The sequence below is a fragment of the Microtus ochrogaster genome, chromosome 17 (genome assembly GCF_000317375.1).
Source record: "Microtus ochrogaster isolate Prairie Vole_2 chromosome 17, MicOch1.0, whole genome shotgun sequence".
NCBI lineage: Eukaryota > Metazoa > Chordata > Mammalia > Rodentia > Cricetidae > Microtus > Microtus ochrogaster.
Genome location: NC_022019.1, coordinates 34,414,925 through 34,442,843, shown reverse-complemented (window position 1 = coordinate 34,442,843; position 27,919 = coordinate 34,414,925). Strand labels below are relative to the sequence as shown.

Sequence of the window (27,919 nt, the reverse complement as noted above, 5' to 3'; positions counted from 1 at the left end):
AAAAAAAAAAAGAAAAGTCGGTGTGGTAATTCCTGTACTCCAGGTTAGGGGAGCTGAGACAGGAGAGCCCATGGGACTTGCTGGAGACACTGACTTTGACCCTGGCTCCTCTGGCTTCTGGACAGGCGTGCGTCTGCGTGTGCACAAGTGAGCGAGCATACGCGCACACACGCACACGCATGCGCACACGCGCACACACACACACACTGAAATAGCATAACTTAAAATGTCAAAGAATCAAAAATATATGATTCATTTTTTAAAATTAAAAACAAAATGATCTACTGTGCTTTCCAATTCATAGCTCTGAGCTCAGATCTGTTTCAGTTGTCAATTACTACTTCTCAGTAAGTGCAATGGCTGGACCAATGGCAGTCCAAATGAAGATCCACAGACTGGTGGGTGATTCCTTCAACCGTCATTAACTCCAGAGTCTGTCTATGGAAAGTAAGAGTGAGAACTGAAGGTCCAGGGAGCAGCTTGTGTTGGGTAACATGTCAGGTCTGCTAGCTCAACACTGATGCTTGCTAAAGGTCGCCAGCAAAGCGTGGGATGACAGGAAGGCCAGTGCCTGGACAGACATGGCTAGAGCTGTTTCAGTGGCTAGGAACAGCAGGAAGCTTCTTAAAATCTAGAAATAATCAAAAGCCTGATGCAGATTAAGCTCTAACACCCCATTACACCCCCCCTTTTTTCTGAAAGGCTCATTTTTGTTCCTATTATAAAGACTTAGATGGCATTTCTTCAGATCATAAAGCAAGCCATACTTTTAATGAGGGATTAAAATTGTAAAAGTGAAAGATGGTTTTTTTTCACCCTGACCCCCTTTTTCCTTCCTCTCAGAGAATTCAAGAAAGTATCAGTGTAGGCCAAATTTATCTTTTGATAACAATGAGAATTGTGGAGTAAGCCATATGTGACGTCACACAAAGTCAAATTTGGGTGCTTTGGTCACGTTTTAGTTCTGTTACTAGAAACATTAGGTAATAAGTGCTGTCTTTAAGATAGGACCCCAAGATTAGCACACAGTTCCACAGTGCCCAAACCTCATAAGGATGTACACACCTAAGATAAGATTTAACTATTAAATTTTGCATTTTGACAAACACAGAACATTTCTTCCTTTTGTATAGTTTCTCCTCAGAAGATTTATTTATCTCTACCACAGGTCTTAATGGCCACCGCTGGTGACCGTTTCTTCTTCTTGCCTTATTAAGAAGAATTTCTTTCACCTTTTCACTCCGAGGCGCCACCTCACAGCTGCTCTCTGGCAACTGACACCCAGTGCCTCTACTCTTCCCCTTTATCCTGCCATCGCAGTTTCCTAAGCACAGGGAACGCCGTGCCTGAGTGCAGCCAACCAGAGGAACCGCAGTGTATGCCATGTGGGTGCACAGGACCATGGCGGCAGTCACACCGCGGGCAGAATGATGTAAGAGTTGATTGTACTGCCTAGATGGCATATAATTGAGAACTTACGACCTATTTGTTTCAGGAGTTTCCCATATAATCTCTTAAGTCCAAGGCTGACCGCAAGTACCTAAAGGCATGGACGGTGGAGACGTGGGAGGGGCTACTGCACCCATCTTCAATATCAGGCACCTGTGGAGTTTAATCCGCCAGCCCTAGACTTACAAAATATACCAAAAGCTTGTACCACTTTTCTGAGTTCGGTGTGACCCATGACGGGAGGCACAAAGGGAATTTGCCGTGGTACAAGGAAGCAAACTGGAATTGGGATTTGGAGGTTCCTGTATACGAGCTGTAAGTGTCCGTACCCTAGAGTGATCTTAACACAAACTAAATTAGGACATAACTGCCCTATCATTCACTCCTGACACCCTTGCTGAACCTTTGGAATGGGCTGCAACTCAATCAGTAACCAGGGTTTGGCTGGGTAATTTCACACAAGTCTCCTAGGTGGTTGGTGGAAAAGGACAAATATCATAGCTCTGAAAGGACCAGCTCCCCAGCCCAAGGCATTTTCACAGGCAGTTACAAGCCTGTCCTGCCCAGACTTCATCTAATTAGCCCCTCCACTAACGATTTTCTCTCCCCACTAGTTAGACCTTAACATGGGCACCCCTTCCTAGGGTATACTCCATAACTTCCCTGTTGTGAATATTACCTTAACTATGTGTTACATTTGTTTTTGTTGAAAATATTATTTTAATAATATAAAGATGTGTTGCATTTGTTTTACATTGCCTGCCTAAGAACCTGATGTGTCCAATAAAAAGCTAACCAACCAATAGCTAGAAAGTAGAGGCATAGGCTGGGTTGAAAAAGCAGAGAGAACAGGAGGAGGAGGAATTTAGAGGAGAAAGTGGGGCCAGCCAGGCAGGCAGCTGCCAGAGAGACACACATGCAGCAGGGTAGACAGAAGGAAAGAAAGGTAAAAAGCCCGGAGGCAAAGCACAGATGAAGAGAAACGGGTTAATTTAAGCTATAAGAGCTAGACAAGCATAAGGTAGGGCTGAGAATTCATAACTAATATTAAGTCGCCATGACATGATGTGGGGACTGGTTGGTGGTCCTGCTACACTCCTACTGGGAAAATCCCTGTGCCCCAGTTCTGGAGGCTCCCTTAGTCCTTGCCCATTTCTGGGTGTCTTTTTGGTTTGGGTTAATGTTACTTTTATCACAATGAGGTAGACCAGAGAGCTTTCACAAACTCATGTTTCCAGAATTGTTGATTAACTGGCAAAAAATGCCTGGTGAGTAAATCTATCCTGAGAACTGGGCTCTGATAACACAGCCTTGTCAGAGGAAGCGCTTGCTCTCAGGGACCGTGAGGTGACAGCTGCCATCTTTCTCCAGCCAGTCAAAAGAACAATCTTCCATAACTGCTAGGAACTGGCCATGGTGCCATGCCATATTGTGCAGTTCGGACTAGTTCTATCACAGATGAAGAGGCAGAGGGACCTGTCACTATCCCAAAGCTATATGCAGAGCAGGAAACAGCACCAAGGTTTCCAATCCCAGGGCTCTTGGGCCATCACCAATGGCTATGGAGGGGGACAGAAATTGTCTGTGGTGAGAGCCACGTCAGGAGCGTGCGGGTACCTCTTGGCATACAGAGAAGCTGTATTTTCTTGTTCCAAGTTTCTGCCGCCCCTTTTTAGAGCCAGGTGACTCGAGTATTAGGGTTGATGGACAGAGAGGAGCAGTGTGGCCCAAAGGTGCTTTTCTGTCTTCTTTCTTTCTCTTTCTTTGTTTCTTTTTTTCTTTGTTTCTTTTTTTCTTTGTTTCTTTCTTTCTTTCTCTTTCTTTTTTTAGTTTTTCGAGACAGGGTTTCTCTGTAGCTTTGGAGCCTGTCCTGGAACTAGCTCTTGTAGATTAGACTGGCCTCTGCCTCCCAGAGATCCGCCTGCCTCTGCCCCCCGAGTGCTGGGATTAAAGGCGTGCGCAACCACTGCCTGGCCAAAGGTGTTTTCTAAAATGCGAACTATTAAAAAAGATCTGCAGACCTGAAAAATACCTTACATCTCCCACAGCTCTCAACACATAGCTCCTAAAATGGAACATTCCTGAAAAGCATCCTGAAGCACCCAGATAAACACAGCTCTAGGTTGCTAACATTCTGTTACGTAGCATGGGGAACTAGAGTTAGTACAAAATACATGAAGTGACAAAGAAAACAGACAACAGACTTTGGAGAATATCTTCCTGCTCACTGAGTTTCCAACAGGCACAAGGGATTCTCTAGATCTAAAGTAGCTGCTCTCAGGAAACAGCTCTGGCAATGAAGGGGAATCAGACTTTATTCGTGTGATGGAAGTTGCCTCTAAAATGCAAGTCGGAGCTCCTGAGTGACTGACTCCGAGGCTCAAGAAAAGCACTTAAGTGTTATGCACTCAATACCCCATTCATTCTCACTGGAGTTGCAAGGTAGTGGGTGCCGTTACTGAGAGGGTGAGCGAGCTCCAGCCAGAGAGTAGAGGAGCTGGTATCTTCCCAACTGCCTAGTGGGTGCCCTGGGGCTTTACCCTGCAAACACCTGCTATAAACAAGCGGATGGCCATGCACTGTTGAAATAATGACAGTTACAAAAGGAAATCAAGAACGACGTTTACAAAACAAAAGCGGCAGAAAAAAGTGACAAGCTTTATAACCCATGGTCCTTATCCTGCTTTTCATCCACCCTCCCCAGCCACACCACAACTCCATCTTTCAGTTTTGCAAGGACGGGAGAAAAGTGAACCCGTGTGGATGTGAACTTGTGCTTAGTTGTACTGTATACCCCAACTGGTTGCCAGGACAACTTGTTTGTGATTCAGATTTCTGTTTTGTTAAAAACGGTTTATTTACCCAGCACCTAGACTATCATTCCACACATAAGAGGACCCAACAAATGCTCAGCGAATGAGTGGATGCCTAAGTGGATCCCAGATGCCGTGGCCGTCCACGGAACAGCAGTGGGCACATGGGACTGTGTTTGCCCTAGTGTCTCGGAAAAATACTTAACATGCTTTTCCTTCTCCACAGTCTTAGTGCTAATTAAATACAGTGTCAGCTATTCTATCCCTCAGAAGCACATGGAGGAGGTCTCCAGTGCAGGAGACAGCGAGGTGATGGGCACACTGACAGAAGTGGGCAGTGTCTAACTTCCAAGGCAAAACCCGTTCACAGGCAACAAGAGGAAGCTGCCTGGGGGTGTATTAGTTGATTTAAACCACAAAATGTTACAAGATTCCCGGGTGTAAAATACATGAGCGTCATAAGGTTGCTCTTTATTCTTCCTGCCTCTCTATAGAAAGGTCTTCCCACACAGCACACATTATTATTAAGGAGGTGGGAGTGGGGAAATGAAAGGTACTGCCTGCTTAATATCAAAAACATTTTGAGGAAGGAATAGAAACAAATGAAGTAGAACATACATATTCATTTAAAATGCATGTTTTCTGTTTTGTGAGAGTTAAGGTTGTTCTAAAATATAAAAGAGGAGGAGATGACTCAGCAGAAGAAGGTGCTAACTGCCGAGGCTGAGAACCTGAGTTCAGTTCCTAGAACCTACGTGGTGTGAGTGGATTCCAGGTAGTCCTCTGACCTCCAAGAAGGAGCCACATTAAGGACTTCTTGAAGTTTGCGAACAAATGGATGGAAATAGAAAACACTATCCTGAGTGAGGTAAGCCAGACCCAAAATGAGGAACATGGGATGTACTCACTCATATTTGGTTTCTAGCCATAAATAAAGGACAGTGAGCTTATAATTCACAATCCTAGAGAAGCTAAATAAGAAGGTGAGTCCAAAGACAAACATATAGGCATCCCCCTGAATATTAACCTTCATCAGGCGATGAAAGGAGACAGAGACAGAGACCCACATTGGAGCACCGGACAGAAATCTCAAGGAGCAGAAGGAGAGGGAGCACGAGCAAGGAACTCAGGACCGCGAGGGGTACACCCACACACTGAGACAATAAGGATGTTCTATCCGGAATTCACCAAGGCCAACTGGCCTGGGTCTGAAAAAAGCACGGGATAAAACCGGACTTGCTGAACATAGCGGACAATGAGGACTACTGAGAACTCAAGAACAATGGCAATGGGTTTTTGATCCTACTGCACGTACTGGCTTTGGGGGAGCCTAGGCAGTTTGGATGTTCACCTTACTAAACCTGGATGAAAGTGGGCAGTCCTTGGACTTCCCACCCACAGGTCAGGGAACCCTGATTGCTCTTCAAGCTGATGAGGGAGAGGGACTTGATCGGGGGAGGGGAAGGGAAATGGGAGGCGGTGGCGGGGAGGAGGCAGAAATCCTTAATAAATAAATTTTAAAAAAGAGTGTGAGTGTGCACAAACTTATGCACATGCACGCATGGTGCAATAGAGAAAAATAAAGTAATAAATGCTTTCTTCTGTATTAATTACAACTCTAAAGGAGCAAAGAGTAACCCCGGCACAGATAACATTTAAAAACAAGTTCTTTGGTCACAAAACCAAGATATCTGTAATAAAAGGTGATAACACACTGGTGCAGAAGGGTTTGCTCTACTAAAATAGGTCTCCCTATGTAGCCTACAATGGTCTCTATTTATAACCCTCCCACTGTAGCATATGGTGGGCTCTAGAAGAACTCGCCCCCATATATTCAGGATGGAAAACAGTGTAGCTACTTTTCTTCGAAAATTCACACAGATGCTGTATGACCTGGAAATTATACCAAAGCATAGATCCAGGAAAAGTGAAAACTGGTATTTCAGTATCCAGAACAGCCTTATCCGTGGTCATCCAAAAAGACAGGAGCCACCCAATGAGGTAAAGAACAGACAGGCAAAGCGATGCACATTTACATTTTTAAGGTATTCAGCCACAAAAAGAAACGGAAGTGCTAACGCACGATACGATGTGGACATACCCTTGCAAACTCAGTCATAGCTATCAAAGCTGCACGATTCCATTTCTATGACATGTATACAATACAAATATGCAGACAGAAAGAAAAATGGCTGCCAGGGGCAGGAGGGCCAGACAGACGGAGAGTGATGGATAATGGGTACAGGGGTTCTTTTGGAGGTGACAAACATCCTACATTGACTGTGGTGGTGACCGCAGAGCTCAATGAACAGACTTAAAATGACTGGCCTGCATACTTCAAATAAAATTATATTTCAATAAAATTTTGTAAAATCATTTACAGGCATGCATTTCACAATCCTCTATAAATGAGGCATATAAAATATTCTAACCACAGGCAAGGGTAAGAATTGCACAAGACGAAAGAACACCAGGAGAGCGCAGTAAAACGCAAGGCGTCAACAAGGGCAGCATCCAAAGCAGCGGTGCTGTGCGGAGGTTGCTTTGAAGTGCTCACGCCTTCGAGTGTGTACCAAGGCCGAGCCGGCTATGCCAGTTAAAGAGAATTTCAAGCCAGGCATGGTGGTTCATGCTTGTAATCTCATCAGATGGGAACACAGACAGGAGGCCACCTTGACTCTGAGACTAGGCTGATCGGCACAGTAGCCTGTGACTGGCATGCTTGAAGCTCTTGTTTCAATCCTTGGCACCAAACAAAACAAAACGAGAACCCACTAGTCATATACGTAAGGAAAAATGGGTCTGTAACTTGCAAATCCCACTTAAAAGTCAAATGAATTTATTTGCGTTTGAAATTGGAGAACAAAGGAGATTTACTTTATAATAGTTTTGACCTATTAGAGACAGATATTTATTAAATATTTATTAAAATGCTTCAGCTTGAAATAGTACCGGAGGCACCAGAAAGAAAACAAATAAGAGCAATTCAATTCTATACCTTCTGCTCAATAAAACCTGCGTCTCCATGGCAGGTGGTACAGAGAACTCTACCCAGGGGGTTAATCAAAATTTCCTTAGAATAATTGAAAAGCATCTGCATTTCCCCCCCAGAAACCACAAAAAAAGTCACTGTAAGCAGAACATATAATCTTGATTATTAGCACTGAGCCTGGAGCAGCACAATGTGTGTCTCCAGAAATTAAGTTACAGGACGCCATGGCATTGTGGGAAGTCAGTGATGTCTCCCCTAATGAGACTGAAGAGCCGAGGAATGGAGAGAGAGACAAGGGTGCTAACCAGCTGCATGTGTGATGCTCGGCTACTGTCTGGAGCAAGCTGCCTATTGTGCCTGATGCAATCACTCTCGGGGTAGGATGGTGCTGAGAGAGACCTCAGAGGTCACTGACCCCAACCTTTAATTTTACAACAAAGAAAACTGAGGGTTAGGAGGTCACATCACCAGTTTAAAGCATTACTGGGACTAGAAATGAACTCTTTCAGGGCTCTTTTCATTAGATATTTTTCCCCCTGAGCCTGCGTGCTTCAGAGGGTGTTACCCTAAGACATGGGAAATTACAAGTTCTGAGGGTTACACTGGCAAAAATTCAGCATATAAGGGCTACACCATCTGTGAAGGCACATGACCAAAGGCTGTGGGGGTACTGAAAATTCCAATCAAAGCAGCCAGGGAACTAGGGTTCTGTGCAGTACAGGTCTGCAGCTATGGTTCGGGTTGTTAAAGCCTAATCGCTCCCAAGAGTAATTCTGCAGAGAATGCAAGGAGGTGCAGTAAACCGAAGAGTGGCCACAGGGGGCGCTCTTGCAGCAATCTTGCACAGACTGCCACCTAGAACCACCTAGGCTGGTTCTGCAGCCATGGTAAAGAGCTTCCTGATTACCCTGGGGGCAAGCTTAAAGATTTGGTCTCTGAGGGAAATATGCCTCAACTCCGGTTAATAAATGCACATTCTAATGTAAGCAAGTGTCTGTGAGTTTAGTTCTTTTGGCTCTGATTACTAGCTGCTTCCCCGTGCATGCCTGTGTGTGTTTATGTATATGTGTATGTGTGTGTGTATAAACGTGTATGTATGTATATGTGTATAAATGCATGTAAAGTTTTGCTTTCTTTTAGCTGTATGTAGCCATGTGCATGTGAGTTCAGTTGCCCATGGAGCTGGAATCACCAGTGCGTATAGCTGCCCAGCACAGGAACTGCACTGGGGTACTCTACAGAAGCAGTGCACACTCTTAACCACTCTGCCAGCTCTCCAGAGCCCGTGAAGTTTTCATTTCTCTTCTTATAATGGTTTAACATTTGGAGAAGGCACTTACATACTCAAAGACAGACTGTACCACCCGGAAAGTAAAGAAAACCGACTAAGGGAAGCACCCTTTATTTAACTCTGACAGCACACCACCATTCCCCTTCCCTAAACATTTAAGACAAAGTGCTGGGCAACTAGAGACTCCCCTTTAGTCTGACTAGAGAATCCTACCTACCCCACCTACCTGCCCTGTACTTTTCCAGGGAGCCCAGCAGGGCTTCTTTCCGTGTCTCATGAAGATCCTTCTGTCTGGCAAGCCCCCTGCCCCCCCAGCTTTTCCTGTGGGCCTGCATGGTATGGCTGCTCCTTCTGGTGGGAAGTAAGTAACAAATTCTTCTTTTAAGGGCAGTAACCTCGGTCACCTCCATAAATCAGAATCTACAAGTAAAATGTGCTGTGTAGTTAGCTTCCAGGGGCCAATTTGCAGGCTGGAGATGGCAAGCCACCAGGTGGTGACCAGGCCGTGCTAGTACCTCCATGAAAGCCTGCTGCAAGCCGCAAGGGCTGCAGAGCTGCCTGGGACTCAGACAGTGCTGTTGCTGGCCGTGCACAGCGAACACGGTGTGTGTTCATACAGGAACTGACACCACAGTATTAAGTGGGTCTTCCCCTGTAAGTTACCATGATCGTAACAGAGATGATCCAAAGAGAAAACTCTATAGATGGCAATCTTGAACTGGAAAAAGTTCCTTTGGAAATGACGTTTAGGTATAATCACAAATACGAAAGGCAATATCCCTTGGATCAAGCTGTCAGTCACCAAGGAACACCTAGCATTTATAAAACCAGTTTGATCATAGTTCTGTGTAGGTGTAAAGACACACGTGAACAGTCACTGAATATTAGGACAAATAAGAAAATGCTGATTTGGCAAATGGGCTGAAATGGGATCATCTACAGTGGATGCAGAGGGACTTGCTGCACCACGACCCAGGGGGCAACCATGATAAAGTTTCCAGTCTTAGCTTGGGGAAGGTTAGCAGAGAATTACAGATGATCCCCAATTTAAGATTCTTCCACTTTCCAGTGCCAGGGAAGGTGGTAGGAAGGGACTGGAATTCTGAATCGGGGTCTTTAGGGTGAGGGTGCTTGGCAGTGGTGGTAAGCAGCTCTAGGTTGTGGTCAGAAGGGAACCCCATCAGCTCACTGCCCAAAGATGTCCCAGGCATTTACGGAAGAGCAGGTTGGCTAGTGAGGGTGTCAGGCAGGGGACAGAGGTCTGTTTGGGAGGGAGGAGGAGACTAGCAGAAGCTAGATGGGACAGACCGAACCAAGGAGATTGGGCTGTGTCACATCTCAGGATTCTGGGGTTCACCGAAGAACTTGAAAGAGGAGGGTTACTGTCTCCCTGGATTGTTTGAATGTCATCTGCCTGTGACTCAGAGCAGAAGAGCACCACGCAGAGAAGCCAGAAGGTAGATGGTAAGTTGGATGTTTAGTGTGTTTTCTTTGAAAGGCCACAGAGACAGATGGACTGCGTGATGAGGTGGCATAAGGGACACTCTCCTGATAATGTAGACCAGGAAGAAGGCTGGGGTGGGCATGGACGAGGGAGGTCCAGAGCTGTGTGGCAGGTGCAGTGGCCACTGCTCAGAACAGAGCTTGGGGAGATGCCTCCATACCTAAGGGGAAGCATCCACCCTCTACACTAGTAGGCTTGTTTGTGAAATGACTTTATAATTGGATTAGTTCAATTATATGTGGCTGCTTAATGATATCATAGTGTCTTATAGATATCATAGAGCCTTATAGGTCTGCTTATTTCAAAGTATCTAAAATACTGCCCAAATCTTCAGAATAAACTCATTTTTACTATAATGATTAGTGTCCTCAAAGTGCACAACTCTATAGGTCTTTAGAATTGTCCTTCACACATCAGCTAGGGTGCCATTTGTAAGATGAATAGGCCACAGAGTACCTGAAAATTCATTGTAAAATCCAAACACAGGGCTGGGAAAATTGGTCAATTACTGTGCAAGCATGAGGATCCGAATTCGATCCCCAGCTCCCATGTGAAAACCTGGGCATGGCTTTCATGCAGTTCTAGCCATATAATTCCAGCGCTGGCATTGGGAGGTGAAGACAGGCAGTTTCTGGGAGCGTGGTGGCCAGCCTAGACAAAAAGGAAAGCAGCTTGTGTGATGTTCATGTGTGCTTGGTTTGGTGCTACCAGCTGAATAGGGAGGAGAACCACCACTGTGTACCGGAGACAGCATCTGGCTGAGTGGTGAGAGCAGCATTCCATGGCTTGTTCAAGAAGCCACTCTTCTTGGTTTTCAGTGTTGTGGAAGTTAGGTGGTCTCCCTGGTAACGCTGAGTACATGACAAGCATCCCTTTACTCAGGCATTTGTGAGGGTCTCCTCCATTCTTTCGTGTCTATTTAATTTCATGGCATTTTCTCCCTTGGGTATGGGACGGTGCTGCAGGGTGCCCAAGGAGGCGACAAGCTGTCAGACCACAATCAGCACCCCAGGTGATGCTTTTGAGAGGTGACTTTCCCAAGCTAGCATCCATTTGATGATGAATATCCCCAATTGTGAGATAGTTCAGGTAATTCTAGGGTCCCAGTGCTAATTACCTGAGTTAATTATCAGGCTTCAAGGACACTATGACATTGCAAAGTGACCTTGTTTGAGATGAAGTCTGTCCCTTATTTAGGGGTAAGGGAAATAACTAGTATATAAACTCTAACAGTTACGGTCTTAGTTCACCAAGTCCAAAAGACTGTCCCACCTCTTTTCTGTCTCAGCTGTTCATTAGGTCAGCCTTTAAAATGGGGATGGGCAGAGAGCCCATCTTGATGAGTCCCTGTAGAGTGCTCAAATGTACTGTTTGTCACTCCCTTCTGCAGGTGCAATAATACCTGTAGAGACCTGCAGAAATGGGGCTGGGCCAGTGACTCAGTGACTAAGAGCACTTGCTGCTCTTTCACTGTATGTTGGGGGAGGAGGGGTCCTCAGTCCTCTGCGAACACCGGTAGAGTAACAACCCACAGGAGGTAAGAAGGCAGTTCAATTCCGTAGCTGGTGTTGGTTCAAACTTTAGATGTCTAAGCCTGAGTAGTCTATTTTAAGCATATTTAAGCACAGCACAATTTGTTGTAAAATTTCTTGGTGATGAATAATTAAGACATGACTACAGTGAAACTGTTTATAAAGTACGTGTAACATCTTCCACAAAAATGGGTTCTGTAGATTGATAAGCTCATGATTAGAGTCTATGGGCAGAGGATCCAGTGTGGTCTCTGCCACACAGATAGTGCAAAGGTCACAGACTATTAACCACATCTATGTAGACCCAGCCTTCTGCGTGGAAAGCAGGCTATACATCTTTCCCTTTAAAAAGACAGCCCTGTGTGTTTAACATCCTGGTTCCCCCAGTGCTTATCGTCTGTGAGCCTAAGAACCTTGGCCTCCCACACTTCCAAAGAACCCGAATTTGGTTTCCAGCACCCATATAGGGTGCCTATAACCACTTGTAACTCCAGCTGTAAGAAATCTGATACCTGATGGCCTCTGCAGACATCTGGATACATGTGGCATACACAGACATGTCCACATGCACATAAATGATATCATAGTGTCTCCCTGGATTGTTTGAATGTCATCTGCCTGTGGCTCAGAGGCAAAAACAAAAATGCATCACACAACTATATATTTATAATCAAACTTTTAAAAAAGTACAGTATGCCAGGGCCAGCAAAACAGCTTGGTTAAAGGCTCTTGTCAACAGTCTTTATGACCTGATTTTGATCCTGAGGCCCACAGGGTAGGAGGAGAGAAGTGACTCCCAAAAGTTGTCCTCTGTCTCCATCAATGTAGTGAGTCAAGAGCACCTAAACACCATAAGCAGATGCATGCTGATAAAATGATAAATAAAAAACACAGCACACCAACTTCACAAGGATAAACATGAGACTCACATTCCAAGTGTGCATTCCTAGACTGGAGCTCAATATTCATTCCATAGGCCACACACTGCCGCAGAAACAATGCTTAACTCACAACATTTAAAGCACAAACATAAACTGTCATCCATACTCTGGCTCACACTTTGTACATTTAGGGGAAAATGCGGATGGGATGCTATTAATTTACTTGTCAGCTGAGTATTATAGAAATAAACACATCTGAAAACCATCAGCAACCTGCCACTAACTGCTCTGGTTCTAAAAGGTGGCGAATAAGACAGTTCAGCCCAGCAGGGAAGGGGGAGGGAGCTGTGTGCGCTTGCATGTGTGCATGTAGGAGAGTATGTGTAAAATCTGGTGGGGAAGGCTCTGGTTTCCATACCGGACACCACCACCACCCTCACCCCCATCATCTTACTTTCTCTATCCAGGGAAGTGGGCATCAGGGCAAGTGGTGGGCAAGGAGGCAACCCAGCTCAGTGCTTTAAAAAGCAAAAAACTCAGGTGGAAAGTAGAAGCAGGTAAGGCTCAGATGCTACCAAGGCAGGCTGGAACAGGTAGACAGTGGAGCACTGTGTGAGAAGCGGCTACAAGCTTCCATGTCACTCCAATACTCCACAGATGCAGAGAAAGGGTCGAGAGGGAGATTCCCTGAGCCAGACACCTGTGGCCAAGGAATTCTTAACATTTACAAGGCACGGAAGACTGGCAAGGGTCTCTCACATCTTCTTTGGGAAGGTGAGACCCAGACATAATGACGTCACTTACTACTCCAAAGATGGGGCATGAATAACAAATCTACTTCTCCTCTTCTAACAATCTGACTTTCAGACAAACGGGAGACTGTTTTGTTAAAAATTCAACACTCAGAAGTGAATTCTTAGACGTTTTTGATGATGCTCCTCTGTCTCTAAGAGGGATGCAGACTGGAGAGCCGCAATGTCGGATGACAAGATACAGCACTGGCTTCAGCTCTTGCTAATTAAACGAATCAATTAAGAGGCCTTGAGTGCAACTGTGTGGCTGCTGTTCGACAGCAGCAGTAACAGCCCCACAGGGAGGTCTTTCTCGGCATTAAAACGCCGTCCTCCACAGCTCCATCTGATATTATTAGAAATGGTTATTTCTGTCTTGCTGTCATATTAGTGGCAAAGGCAAATTATGGAAATATGCAAACCAGGATGGTCCCAGTATGAGATCAGGTTGGGTTTTGAGCCTCCGAGGGAACAATTGCAGAAACTCCAAAGTTCCCCAAAGTTCTTTAATGGAACGGATAAATCTCTCAGCACAGTATCCATCTACGAGCTAGGTAAGGGTCACATATTTACCTTCTTTCCCGCTAGGCTGATGCGATTCAACTAGATGAATTATCATATTAAGTTTACCCTCCTGAGTTAAACTGATGGAGTTCAAAATTGTTTCCGATGGTTGTCATTAATCGCTGTTACTTCATAAGCCCTTACTTTGAAATCTAATTGTGCTGCTGCACCAAGGGTCATATTAATAGACTCCTTAATGGTAAATCTTTGTAAAACATGTTTATTCTACCCATGTTATCACTCAAGCTTTCAAGGCTAATAAGAAATAAAGTATATTTATTATCAATAAAAACTTAATTTAAAATGTACAATTTGAGACTCAAATTAGCTTTGAGAACTTCAGCATCATTTAGTTTCATTTAGATGGCTGGCTAAGTGTCAAAGACAGAAACTGATAGTTCCTCAAGCCCTTGGTGAACACCAACACCACAGCTGTAGAGAGGCTGTTCAGGGGAATCGGTGTGGTCTCTCCAAGGTGGGGAGAGTTAGTCTCAGTGAAATATGCATGTTTATAATACAGTGCTTCAAACATTAAATAGAAACAATGATTATAATTTAATGAACACAATGGTAACTTCCACGTTTTTAAATTAAAAGAAAAAAAATCATCCTTATTGCTTGGTGTGAAAAATTCTGGTTTAGAAAACACTGCCTTTTCAGTTTCTTTGTTAGCTTAGACTGTCTGGTGTACAGACTGATGGCTTAACCAAAAATGTGGGGCCCAACCAACTCGCTACCTGAAACAGGCACCTCTGTCTTAAGGGCAATTACTAACAGAATTTTTGGATCAAGTGTTTGTGCTCCCTGCCTGACAGATTCTAACTACTGCATGACAGGGTTCAGAGGGGGGCTCTTTGGAAAGTGTAGGCCTAATTAGAGGGGGTCCTAAAGGGGCTCCAAGGACCAGCTTCAAAAGAAGAGAGTCTGTGTCACCCTCTCCCTCTGCCCTGCCCTGTGAAGACACAGCAAAAGCCGCTGTCAGCTTCTTCGGAGAGCTCCCTGGGTTACTCTGAATGAACTCTTGACGTTTAAGAAATAAGACCTAGTGTAATCCAGGCTCTACAAGTTCATCTACACCAGGTGTTATTTAACACCTCTGTGTTTACGTAGTCCTAAACCCGGGCACATTCCCTAGGTGTCTCACCGAGTGAGTGAGGAGGTGGTTCCTGCTATGGGGATGATAACAGACGTGAGACCATTTGGGGAAATAAATGGCCACGTCTGAGTGAGGCATAAGAAGAGCAGAGACCTAAGAAACAATGGGCTGAGGACAACTGAGTTATTTTAATTTTCATGCATGTCAAATAATCTTTCCTGTCTATTTAAATATACTGCACTGAACAATGCCATCTAAAATGTGATGTTCTTCAGAACCTCATGGGTGGGACATATTTGGAACTAGGGTTTTGCAGCTGTGAGCAGTTAGGGAGTTTTGACTGGGTTGGGTAGGTGAGCCCAGTCCTCCTAACTGGTATTCTAGATTCACATGAACGAAAGCACACAGACACGGGGAAAGGGCTATATGAGGACAGCAGCTTAGAATGACAGCTCCAAGCCATGGGATGCCAAAGACGCCACCACCACCAGCCCTTCCACAAGAGCCTGAGGCGTCAGCCACGCCGAATCTGATTGGGGTCTCTTCTTCAGAACTACCAGTGAATTTCCGACGTCCCGAGTTACCTATGTGCAGCAACCGTTGTAGGAGCAACTAAAACAGAGTCATGTTGTGAGAACACGGTCCAAGAATGTAGCCAAGTGAGGAGAATTCTCACCGGAGAACTCCAAAAGAGCAAGAACCTCAGTTTCTTCAAACACACGGGATTGTTCCTGGATTAGGGCCCCTCCCAGGTGTGGAGCGAGAGACTTTAGTCTCATTTATCAGCTCCATTCTCCCAAGTCCCACCACCTTCAGAGCAGGGACCCGCAGCTGGCTCTAAGATGAAAGACTAGGAACCCTCACAGCGGGAAGTGCCTGAGAATCATGGGGCAGAAGACGGGAAGACTCTGCCTTCGATCAAGATGTGAATCATCTTTAAAGAATGGATGAGCACAAGTATTAAAATCACAACTATTATATTGCTCGCAAGTTGTTTATTATTATAGTCCCTGGTTTCAGAAAAAGGAACTTTAGATGAAGAGGTATGGGACAGAGTCTGAAAGAATATTGTAAAGACATATAAACAAGGGGAAATCCCCATTAAGTTTTGGGTGGGTCACTTGGCATTAACTTGGACTGCTATAAAATGCGTAAGAAAGGTATGGAGGACATTAATCATGCAGAAGGGACAGATAACTCCTTGAATGAATATAAACTGGATGATCAAACCTTAAAATTGGTAAAAGGCAGAAAAGATTTTCCCCATTCAGGCAAAAGCAAAAGTAAAAACCCATCACTATACCTTAAATATGCATCTTCCATGGCCTGAAGGGGGCTGTGAAGCCTGCAATGAGCAATCTGACTATCTAATCTCATCTAAATCGCTCCACTTTTTGAGGAGCATTTAAGAGAGCCTATGAAAATGCTATCTTTACAGCCTAGGTAAGCGAGGGCAGGGCAGGGAAAAGGAATTAGTTTCCCAATTCTTTCTCAGCCTCATGAGTGGTGCTTGGTATTTACTTCAAACCCTAGAAGGAGAGATGGTGTTGACAGTCCTCGAATATTGTCGAGACGCAAGGAAAGAACTGCAGCTATTGGAGTCCAGGATAAAAGAAGCATTTATGTATCATGTAGATCCTTTACTGCCTTTAAGCTTATTCATCTTCCCTAATAAATTGTCTTGTACAGGTATGATAACACAAGAGAACAAACCTTTGGAATGGATTTATTTACATCATAAGGGCCATGGGATGCCAACTTTCCTTACTCTTCTTGCTCAATTAATAAATCAGGCAAGACAAGATGTAAACAATTATATGGATTTGATCCTTGCTGTATTATATTACTCCCAACTAACAATCAGCTTTCACAGAACTCTATGGATTTTCAAACTTCATTTGCAGATTACTATAATATGTAAATTATCATACAGCTGGTTAGCTATGGGATTTCCTCATACAAACTGAATTTGTGATTACAAAAATTGTCCAACCATCTCCCATTTCACAGGCAGATACTTATTTTATTGATGATTTATCTAAGGGTATAGGAGGGATTCATGGTCAGATATTCATCAATATATTAATATTTCCTTTCCCTCAGCCCAACTGCTAGAACAGGCTGTTTTGAGTTATCTATTATTGTTCATTCACAAATCCTTAACTATTAGTTCAGATTCTTCCTTTGTTGAAGGATTATTTCCAGCAATAAACTCATACTCATGCATACACGAACCTCCCTGGTTTTGTTGCAGAAGGAAATAAGTAGCTGGTGCATTAATCTACCCCAGTTTTGCTTCTACAGAAGAAAATGACAAAGGGTGTGCATCTGTCATTGCACGTGGATTCCTCTTCAGCTCCTCTGGCCCCAGGCCATCGGGAGACAGTGATAGCAGGGTGACCAGAAAGACAGCAGATCCACAGCTAAAGGAGATATAACAGTATCATCAGAACTTACGTCTGCATATGTAGGGCCAAGTTAAGGCCCTGTGCACCCAGGGAGAAGTGATTCTACTAATGATTCTGTGCTTATGACTGGATCTTGAGACCATAACAGACTTTCATTCACTCATCTGAAGAAGGGACGGCATTTAATTTTCCCTTGGGATTTGAATCACTTTCTATTTGCATAGAACATTATCATTTGTGTTCCTATTAAATGGCAAATATAGGCTTAATCATATGGGTCGCACTTCAAGCTATTCTCTAGATATTTCTAACTAATATTTAACGTTACCAATAGTACTGGACATAGTTTGCATCCATGTTCTTGGTGGCAGAGTATTATATACAATGATTCCACTGTACTAATATTTTTCATTATGTTTATAATTTGCTTGCTTATAGGATGCTCATGCACCAAATGACTATTAGACTTATCTGTAACATCTCAAATTATAACCACCCTGAATCTCCTGATTTTAAACAATAAAAACGGAGGAGATGTCTAAACACCATCCAAGAATGGAGTCATGTGAGACTTCTGAGTGCTTGTGAAATAACTTCAAGAAAACTAGACAAGTCATATGATTTCAGTTTTTGTCAAAAACAACATGGAATTATTCTTGGATATTGCTTCCATGTCCCTGCCAGGGGCAACGGGTAGGTGTGAGTTTACTTCAGATTATTCATTACGACTGGCTATTGCATTTACTTATAATGCAATACCTCATTTATTGGTGCCATTTTCCCAGGTCCCGCTACCTCTACAGTAGTAAACACAAACTACATTTGAGAAGCAGGAGAATAGTCAAATACAGATTCTAAAGGTAAAATACACACAACATACACACCCAGGCCAACTGTGCTTTTCTAGACATAAGGGCATAAACACACCCTGCACTCCTCTCATTCAGAAGGCTGCCTTCATTATACTGAAGCATTATCTGGTAATTGTCCACTGTCGTCAAACAGTATTGCAGAAAAGAGAGATCCTTTGTTTGGGTTGGAAGTCATGAGCTAAAGCTTTTGAGGGGACAGAAGAATAGATCTCCCACTTCTCCAATCCCTGCCTTTCTTGTGACTATGGAATCTACTAACATGGACATGAGACAGGAGCTCAGGATTCAGTCTGAGCATTTGTGGAGACGCAATCATGTTCCCTTTGGGATGAGAATTCGGTGGAGGTAAGAAGTCTCTCAAGCGGCTGGCTCCTTCACTTCTCTGAACTTTCAGCATTTACCCCAATATCTGTCTCCAAATTCTTATTTAGTAAGACTACTTAGGGTTGCATTACAGACGATGGGCTTTCGGGTTTCCAGGCTGTGTGCTGAGATAAACTGAGCTACCTCTGACAGGAGTGACACACCCCATTTTAAGGAGGCAAATCTCCGTGAGCTTCTGGCATTTTCTTACTCTACTGAAAAAATGACCATCTTGTGCTCTGGAGGATTGATGTGTAGGAACTGGGGGTAGAAACTGGAGTGAAGCTGTCTGCAGTGTATCTGATTCCCTGAGCTCACTGTCTCTCCCTGAAGGCTGCCCATTGTGTGTGCCTCGCTGCCTCACCTTAAGAATGTGGGCTGGGGGAGATAGTGACCCAGAGTTCCCTACCAGCCAGAACTGCAGGAGGCTATTTTGTCGTCCTTTAAGCCAGGGATATCTTGGTTCCTCCAAAGTCACCTTCTTTTGTAGATTGTGAATAAGAACTTGTATGGTGATCCCCAGCCTAACCCTTCAATGCCACAGGGCTGGGGGATAGCTCAGTGGTAGAATGCTGGCCCGGCATGCGAAAGGCCCCAGGCCTGAGTCTCTAACATAGAAACAAACAGAATTGCTAGGCTGAGCCAGTCCCCAACTCTAGAGATTTAGGGACAGGCCGACTTCAACATCCTTCCCTGTCTCACTTCCTGAGTGCTAGGATTATAGGTCATGTGCCACCACATCTGACTATAAAAATGTCTCTTAAATGTGCCCGTACAATTACGTAGTTATAGTTTATGTAATTTCAAACACTTGTATTAGCTAACAGTTAATAAAAGCAGGCTTTTTTAAAGTAATGAAGTTTCCTCAAAGTTCAGAGTAAAAAAAATGAATGGTATCAGTTGTTTTTCAATCAGTTAAAACAAGCATTTTTATGATTTAAAATTAAACTTGTTTTCAAACACTAAAGACCATGCTTATCAATATTAAGAGAAATCAACTTAATGAGTAGACGCAGCAAAGTTTCTCACAAAGACCACTGACTCCATGGCCTGTGACTTGATGCAGCTTCTGCAAGTATCTTCACAAGGAAGAACTAACAACAGTCCATTGCCATCCGCCCTTTCCACACGGATCCTCCACTGCTAGTCACACACAGAACACACAATACCGTCAACCCACTGTCAAAGCTGCACTGCAGAGTAAACAGAATTGCTCCGGAAACTGGGTCTAAGACCGAAGCAGCAGCCTCTGCCTAGCTTCAGTACTGGGAGCAGAGAAATTCACAGCAGAACTCCATGTGTACGAGAAAGAGTATAACAGATCACTGTGTACTGACAGACTGCTGTCCAGATGAGCTGCTGCAGAGAAGGCATGTTACCCTAGTCTAGAAGGAGAGAGCTCTGTTACTAACCCAGATCCTTCTAGAGCAGTGGTTCTTAACCTTTCTAACGGGACCCTTTAATACAATTCCTCGTGTTGTAGTGACCCCAAACCACAACATTTTTGTTGCTACTTCATAATTGTAATTTTGCTACTGTTATGAATCATAATGTAAATATCTGTGTTTTCCAATGGTTTGGGTGTCATAACCCACCAGTTGAGAACCACTTCTCTAGAAGATGGATACATTTTTCTATGATGGTTAACTTTATGGGTCAACTTAGCAAAGCCCCAGAACCCAGATATTTGGCCAAGTTAACTTGGATGTTTTCCCAAACGACGATAACATTTTATATCAGCAGAGTTTCAGTGAGGCAGACTGCCTTGCATAATTAGGAAGGCATCATCCAATCAGTTGAAGAATTTCATGGGAATCAACCAGGATCTCAGTGAGAAGACCAACTATGGATTTGAACTATTTTCCACGGGTTACCAGTATATATCCTCCTGAAGATCCGGGATTTGCAAAGCCTCTGCAAGTGTGTGACCAATTCCTTAAAACAATTTGCTTGCTTTTTATCTATGCACACACACAGACAAAAAAGTATATCATACGACTTCTCATGCCATTCATTAAAATATTTGTTTATAAAATGACTAACTAGAAGAACTGTGAGTAACTGAAACCTGAGATTAAATACCCAAAGTTTATGCTACATTGAACAAGGGCCTGCCTATTCATAATCCACCACACATATACTACACACTTATGCATTATACAAGCATCTTTATACGTAGATGGCAAAGCATTAAGACAAGAATGTCTATATCACATTGCTACAAGGTTACTATGATTTTTTTCCAAGCCACAGGCTTTTCTAATGCCCTCAACAAACTCTCAGAGCCACAGAACTAACTTTCGGGTCTGTGTACATTCTGAACAAGTTGCCCCCAAGACATAAATAGGTGTGCTGCATACTACAAATAATACTTCATAGGAGAACACAGAGACATGCTCTACAATAGTAGCAGAAAAACAACAGATTTATAGTATGCCTTTAAACAATGTTCTGAAAACTATAGTTGGCACTAACGATAGCTGTAAACTTACATGTAAACACAGTAACAAACTTAGCAAGTAATCAGAACTGTACTACTTGGGGTACAAAGTACTCCATCACACTGGGCGTGGTGTCCTAAAGCCTAGAAAAGCTCTAAAACCATGACCAGTCATACAGCTTTCGCAGCTTTGAGTCAGTGTATGAAGAGAAATTTAAAAATGTCCTAGATGTGCTTGAAAATAATGTTTAAATCCAAGAACCAAAGCACATTCATAACAGCAAAAAAGTAGAGGCAATTTAAATAGCTTACAACTGAGATTCACAGATAAATAAAAATGCATCCCCTCTATTCATTAGAATATTAAATGTCAGAGTCCAGGACTTCTGAGGGAGTAGGCCTGACCCAGAGACCGCTGCAGGACTGGACCCAAGCCAGGGACATCTACAGAAACAGGTCTGAGCCGAAGTAGGCCTGAACTCCACAGAAGCAGGTACAAGGGAGCAATCACTGAGGGATTAGGCCTGAGCCAGTGACCTCTGTGGAGTCCAGGCCAGGGACATCCATGGAAACAGGCCTGAGCCAGTAACCTCTGTTGAGAGAACTCTAAACAGATGAATCTAAAATGGCTGAAGGGCACTTAAGGAAATGCTCAACATCCTTAGCTATCAAAGAAATACAAATCAAAACAATTCTGAGATTCCATCTTACACCTGTAAAAATGGCCAAGATTAAAAATACTGATGACAACTTATGCTGGAGAGGATGTGGGGTAAAGGGAACACTCCTGCATTGCTTGTGGGAGTGCAAGCTGGTACAACCCCTTTGGATGTCAGTGTGGTGATTTCTCAGAAAATTAGAATACAATCTTCCTCAAGACCCAAATACCACTTTTGGGTATATATCCAAAGGATGCTCAAATCATACCACAAGAACATGTGCTCAACTATGTTTATAGCAGCATTGTTTGTCATAACCAGAACCTGGAAACAACCTAAATGCCCCTCGACCAAAAAGTGGATAAGGAAAGTGTGGTACATTTACACAATGGGATATTGTACAACAGAAAAAAAAATGACATCTTGAAACTTGCAGGCAAATGGATGGATCTTGAAAACATCATATTAAGTGAGGTAACCCAAACCCAGAAAGACAAATATTTCATATGTACTCACTCACAAGTGACTTTTAGATATAAAGCAAAGAAAACCAGCCTACAATTCACAATCCCAGAGAAGCCAGACAACAATGAGGACCCTAGGAGAGGCAAACATGTACATGGGAAGTAGAAAGAGACAAGATCTCCTGAGTAAGTTGGGAGCATGGGGACCATGGGAGAGGGTAGAAGGGGAGCGGAGAGAAAGGGAGGGAGCAGAGAAAAATGTATAGCTCAATAAAATCAATTAAAAAAACTAAAAAAAAAAAGAATATTAAATGTCTCCATTAAAAGGAGGTTTATAGGGGCTCCACAGATAGTTAAGAGCACTGGCTGCTCTTCCATTCCCAGCACCCACATGGTAGTTCACTACTATCAGAGGATCCCGTAGCCTCCACAAGCACCAGGTACACAGGTGGTGAACAGATATACATGCAGGCAAAATACCCATACACCAGATAAGCCACGTCAAAGTAATAGATCAAAATTTAAAAAAAAAAACACCCATACACATAACAGGATTTACATGAAAATAATGAAAATACAAAACTATGATTCAATTTCACTAGAACGGTAGATGTGAAGAACCTAACAGAGAAAGAATGCAAACTGAGGGGGAAAAGAAGTCAAGCTCACGGCTTTTATACTCCTAAGAATACACAGAAAATTTGCAATGGAAAAAAGTACAACTACTCAACAATCTGAAAATAGAGAGGCATTTTGTCTCTAAGACGCAACTGAAATATTTCCAACACACAAGCTTTCGCACATACACTGCTTCTCACACAGAGATGTCTTGATTTGATAGCAAAATAAAATCACAATGAAGGGGAGCAGAAACATGGCAGATTTTCTGAGCAAGAGGATACACAGTGTCTTTTCAAACTTACCACTGTGCCGAGAAACTGAACGCTCATGCTTCCACCTGCTTCTCGAGAAAGACACTAAAAGAAAAAATAATATAAAGTGAAATTGTATCCACAGGGGAAAAATTACTAAATGTTCACAACCACCAAACAGAAATTGCAAACGTCCACCAAACAGTTCTTCCACACCCTAGAACACTTGGCTTAGAAATGAGTGGAGTGTTGTAGTGGCATTTCAGATTTATGTTAGTAACTAAAGACTGCCTGGAGATCTGAGAGTAAAACAGTCCCACTGATCAGCTTTATAGGCAGGTTATGGTAATGCACACCTTTAATCCCAGTAGCCACAATGACACACACCTTTAATCTCAGTAGCCATAGTGACACACACCTTTAATCCCAGTAGCCACAATGACACACACCTTTAATCCCAGTAGTGCACTTTATAATCCCAACCCTAGAGAGGAATATAAGATGGGGGAAGACAGATCTCAGAGACACAGTCTCCTTCTGAGATTCCAGGAGGTAAAATCACCATTTCAGACTGAGGTTAAGGTAAGAGCCAGTGGCTGGCTGTTGGTTGAACCCCAACTTCTGACCCTGAGCTTTTACTAATCGTGCTCCAGAGCATCAGGAACACTGAGCCAAAGTCAGTCACAGAGAACAGGGCAGGAAAGTCTGGGCAGGGGAGCCCAGGAACGGTGAGTCTGTCGCTGCCACAGAAGGACTGGGAGAAAACCTCATAGGGATAACTGGCCCAGGTTTGGTCTGGGAACTCTAAAAACCTAACTGTCCACTCTGTGAAAAGACTAAAACCATGTGAAATAAAACTCCAAATAGTGAAATATATTTCTGGCTACTGAAGTGAACTGCTGTTCTTTGGAACAGCAATGACAAGAGCAGTGAGGTAGAAGTGCTTGGGTGCCTTGACCACTTGAGTGGATCTGTGGCACCCATTGTGGAGGAGAGAACCAACACACAAACCATGGTACATGTGTGCCCAACTCACATCATAAACACACAATAACAACAACAACAACAACGAGAACAATGCAATTCTTTTCAAAGAGAAATAAAAAAATAAATAAAACCAAGTTGCCTCGTACTATCAAAGCAAATACAGCATTACCATTACTGTCTTGCTCTCTTGACCTCTAAGAGGCAGAAGCATTCCCAGGAAATGGATGCTAAATGGTGCACGGGGAGCCAGTCACAGACTTCAGCAGCCTCACCTGCAAAATTGTTTAACCTGCTCTTGCAACTGAGAAGGTTCTAAGCAAGCAGTGATGGTTTTAAGGCTGACAGAGCCTGGAAGATGGGTATGCTAGCTACTTGTTGCCATAAGCAAATACCTGGTGGGAAGTGACTTGAGGAAATGTTTATTTGGGTTTGGTTTATCGTGGTGGAGCACAGCAGCTCTTGTTCATGGTTGGAATTAGGTTCTCTCCTCCAGTTTGTATTTTGAGACAAAGTCTCTCCCTGAACCTGGAGCTCAGTGACTTGGATAAGACTGGTTAGATAAGCCTCCAGCAGCCCCAGATGGGTTGATGCATGCCACTGTGCCTGACTTTGTAGGTGCTTGGGAAATGAACTCGGGTACTTGTGTGGCACTTTACCAGCTAAGTCATTTTCCAAGCCTGGCAGCTTCTTCTCTGTGGCCACTGTGATATATTAATTGGTGTTAAGGTTTTAACAGAATTCAATATCTGGTTAAGTTTGTATTGCTGTTTTAACAGTTGGTTTTCTCCTCTGTAAGTAATGCCAGGTTTGTGCTCTCAAGATAAGGTTGATCACTAAGAACTTTAAATAAAACCAAAAGGGAGATCTATCCAAAGTGTTGCATAAATTCCAGCAGAGAGATAACCGGTGTGAAAGGTAAGGCAACCTGACTCCTCCAAAGTAGCATGACTGCAGTGACCAAATCCAAGGGTAGGGAAATGAAAGAATACTAGACAAAGAATTCAGCGTTCTAGATTGAACACTGATCAGTGATCTCTAAAAATATTCAAACAGTTTAATGAAGTAAGGAATTCAATTCAGGGACTGTGCAAGAAAGTCAGCAGCATGGATGAGAAATTCTGCAAGGAGATTAAGATTTGGAGAAAAAGCAAGCAGGATGTTGGAAGTGAAAAACCGAGTTAAACAAACACACTGGAAAGCATCACCAGTGGACTACAGAAAGCAGAAGATAAAAGTCACCAAGACTAAAAGACAGGGTGAAGAAATACTATTCCAGACATCGATTTAAAAAAAAAAAAGGCAGAATTATCACAGCTTTTAAGAACCCAAAAACATAATCAAGAGGTCAAATTCAGGATCCCTGGGTAGAAAAAAAGAGGAGCTAAGATGAAAACTGTTGCTACAGGAAATTTAGCAAGTGAAATTATAGTAGAAAAGCAAAAAAAATTATGGAAGTAATAAAGACTGTGAAAAGCTAAAGTCAGCTCCTGAGAAAAATTTAAGTTGTTGGACTACCTGATTTCAAATTGTGCATATAATAAAACAGCATACCACTGCCACAGAACAGATAATATAGGCCAATGGAAAACTCAGAGGACCTAGAAGTGAGTCTAGGGCTATAGCCAACTGCTATTTGACTAAAGTGTTACTGTGGTTTTAATGTAAAATGTTCTTCATAAACTTGTGTTTGGAGATCTGGTCCTCAGACTATGGCACTGTTGCCATCGAATATGGAGCCTGTAGGAAAGAGATCCTCACAAAGTGGATTGCTGGGGTGGCCTCAAGGTTTCATAGGGTGGCCCCATTATGGACATAATGTGACCAGCTGCCTCACGCCACTATGAATATGCTTTCCCTGCTTTGATGGGCTATCTCCCTTCTTTAACTGTAAATTAAACTCTCCTATCCCTAAATTACTTCTGTCAGGTATTTGGCCACAAAAAGAAAAGACACAAATGCAGGTGTCAGAGACAGACTGGAGGAAGACAGCCTTTTCAACAAATGGCACCAGGAAAACAGGGATACCCACACACACGAGAAAGGAGATCCCAGAGTCTCACCCTGTACAAACATCAATTCAAAATGAATCACAGACTTTAGCATAAGATCTGAGAACTGGTTATCGCTAGGCAAAGGTATAGAGAAAACAATTATGGGATATGGCATCGACAAGGACTTCCTGAAACTACAATAGGCCAGAAAATAGCAGCAAGAATTGAGAAATGGGATGTGTGAAAAACCAGTGGTGGCGAGAACGTGGAAACCCTTGTACACTGTTGATAGGAGAGTGAGTTAGTAAAACCAGCATGGAAATTAGCATGAAGGTCCAAAAAAACTAAAACACACCTAAAACTGAAGCACTGTGTCCCACAGCAACAACGGAAGAATTTGGGTCACTATGCACAGAGACCCTGTTGACCCATATTTACTGCAGCTCCATCCACGACGGCCATGTTATCATGGACAGGCTGATATGTCTGTTTAGATACGCATGATGAAGGAAATGTGGTACATACACACTAGGGAATTTTATTCAGCCATCCAGGAGGAGGAAATTAGGTCATTTGCAGGAAAATGGATAAAACGTTAACCAAATGAGCCAGATTCAGATAATTATTGCATGTTTTCTCTCATGTAAAGGATCTCTATCTTTAGCATATTAAGATGAATGTATGAGGTATTTGGGGTAGGAAGGGTTAAGTGAGGGGGGGGGAGTGGAGAAGGAATTTGGATGTGAATATAAGCAAAACATAATACACATATGAAGATGTTAAAATGAAGCCCAGCACTTTATATATACAGCAATTAAAATTTAGATAAATAATAAGCCTTCTTGAAAAAAAAATCTATATGTTACCTAAGACTCTAGGATAAATAAGACACATAAATTTTGTTATCTCCTCTTTCTGAGTAAGATATATCACCTAATCTTCCCTTTTTTCTGTTTTTCCTGAAGAACTCTGACAGGAGAGGAGAGAAAGAACACAGAGCAGAGTACTCCAGGTTCTTTTCTTTTATGTCTTAAGGGAGACTCAAGACTGGGCGCTGCTATTGGACACGGTGTCTCATACCTGCGATCCCAGCACTCAGGAGGCAGAAGCAGGAGGATCAACCATGAGTTCGAGGCCAGGATAGTTTATATAATAAGTCTCCTGTCAGCCACGGCCACAGAGAGAGAGACCCTGTATCTTAAAATAACAACCCTTGTGTGTTGAATCTTGGATTCTGACCACAGGAGTTCTCCTATTGTCATTTATCCATCTGTGGACGACAGTGCTGAGCACTGCCGACTGAAACAGGATTCACCGTTTCAGAGGCTGGAGAGATGGTTCCGGTTAAGAACTACTCTTCTGGAGGCTCAAGTTCTGTTCCCAGCACCCACATCTGGTAGCTCACAACTGCCTGAAACTCAGGCTCCAAAAAACCCAATGCCCTTTTCTGACCAACCCACCCCAAACACCCACACACATGTAACACATTAATACAGGCATACACACACATTATGTACACACAAATAATAAAATAAATCTTTAAAAGATCCACTTCCCAGGACACCACAGGAAAGATGACAAATTGTAAATTAATTATGCTTCAATATCATAAATTCAAATACCAAAATGTATTAGGTATTACGAGATAAAAAGAAATATCAACTAATTTTGAGAAGAGTTACAGAAAGCTTACTGCTAAACACTAAAATCTTGTGTTTAAAAATAAGCAGGGTGTAGCCAATAAGGAAAACAGGATGGAGTTCAGAGCGACTTATGATCAAAGAATTCCACATAAAACAGTGGGTGCCTCAAGAAAATGAGGTCAACACTATGACGATCCCTGCATGGTCATGTGACCTCTAAAATGTGGAATCCACTCAAGTCCACCTGTGACGAGATAAAGAATGTATATATTAATGTGCATGTGTATATGTGTGTGTGTGTGAGAAA

General features: G+C 43.1%; 1 protein-coding gene across 1 annotated transcript in view; it reads right to left on the bottom strand.

Annotated features, from left to right (window-relative positions):
- Pcca (propionyl-CoA carboxylase subunit alpha) overlaps positions 1-27,919 on the bottom strand; it is a 278,512-nt gene that overhangs the window by 34,421 nt on the left and 216,172 nt on the right. Inside the window, exon 21 of the mRNA XM_005355699.2 lies at positions 23,043-23,096. Within this exon, the coding sequence (XP_005355756.1) occupies positions 23,043-23,096 (54 nt within the window). The remainder of the gene's footprint in view (positions 1-23,042; positions 23,097-27,919) is intronic.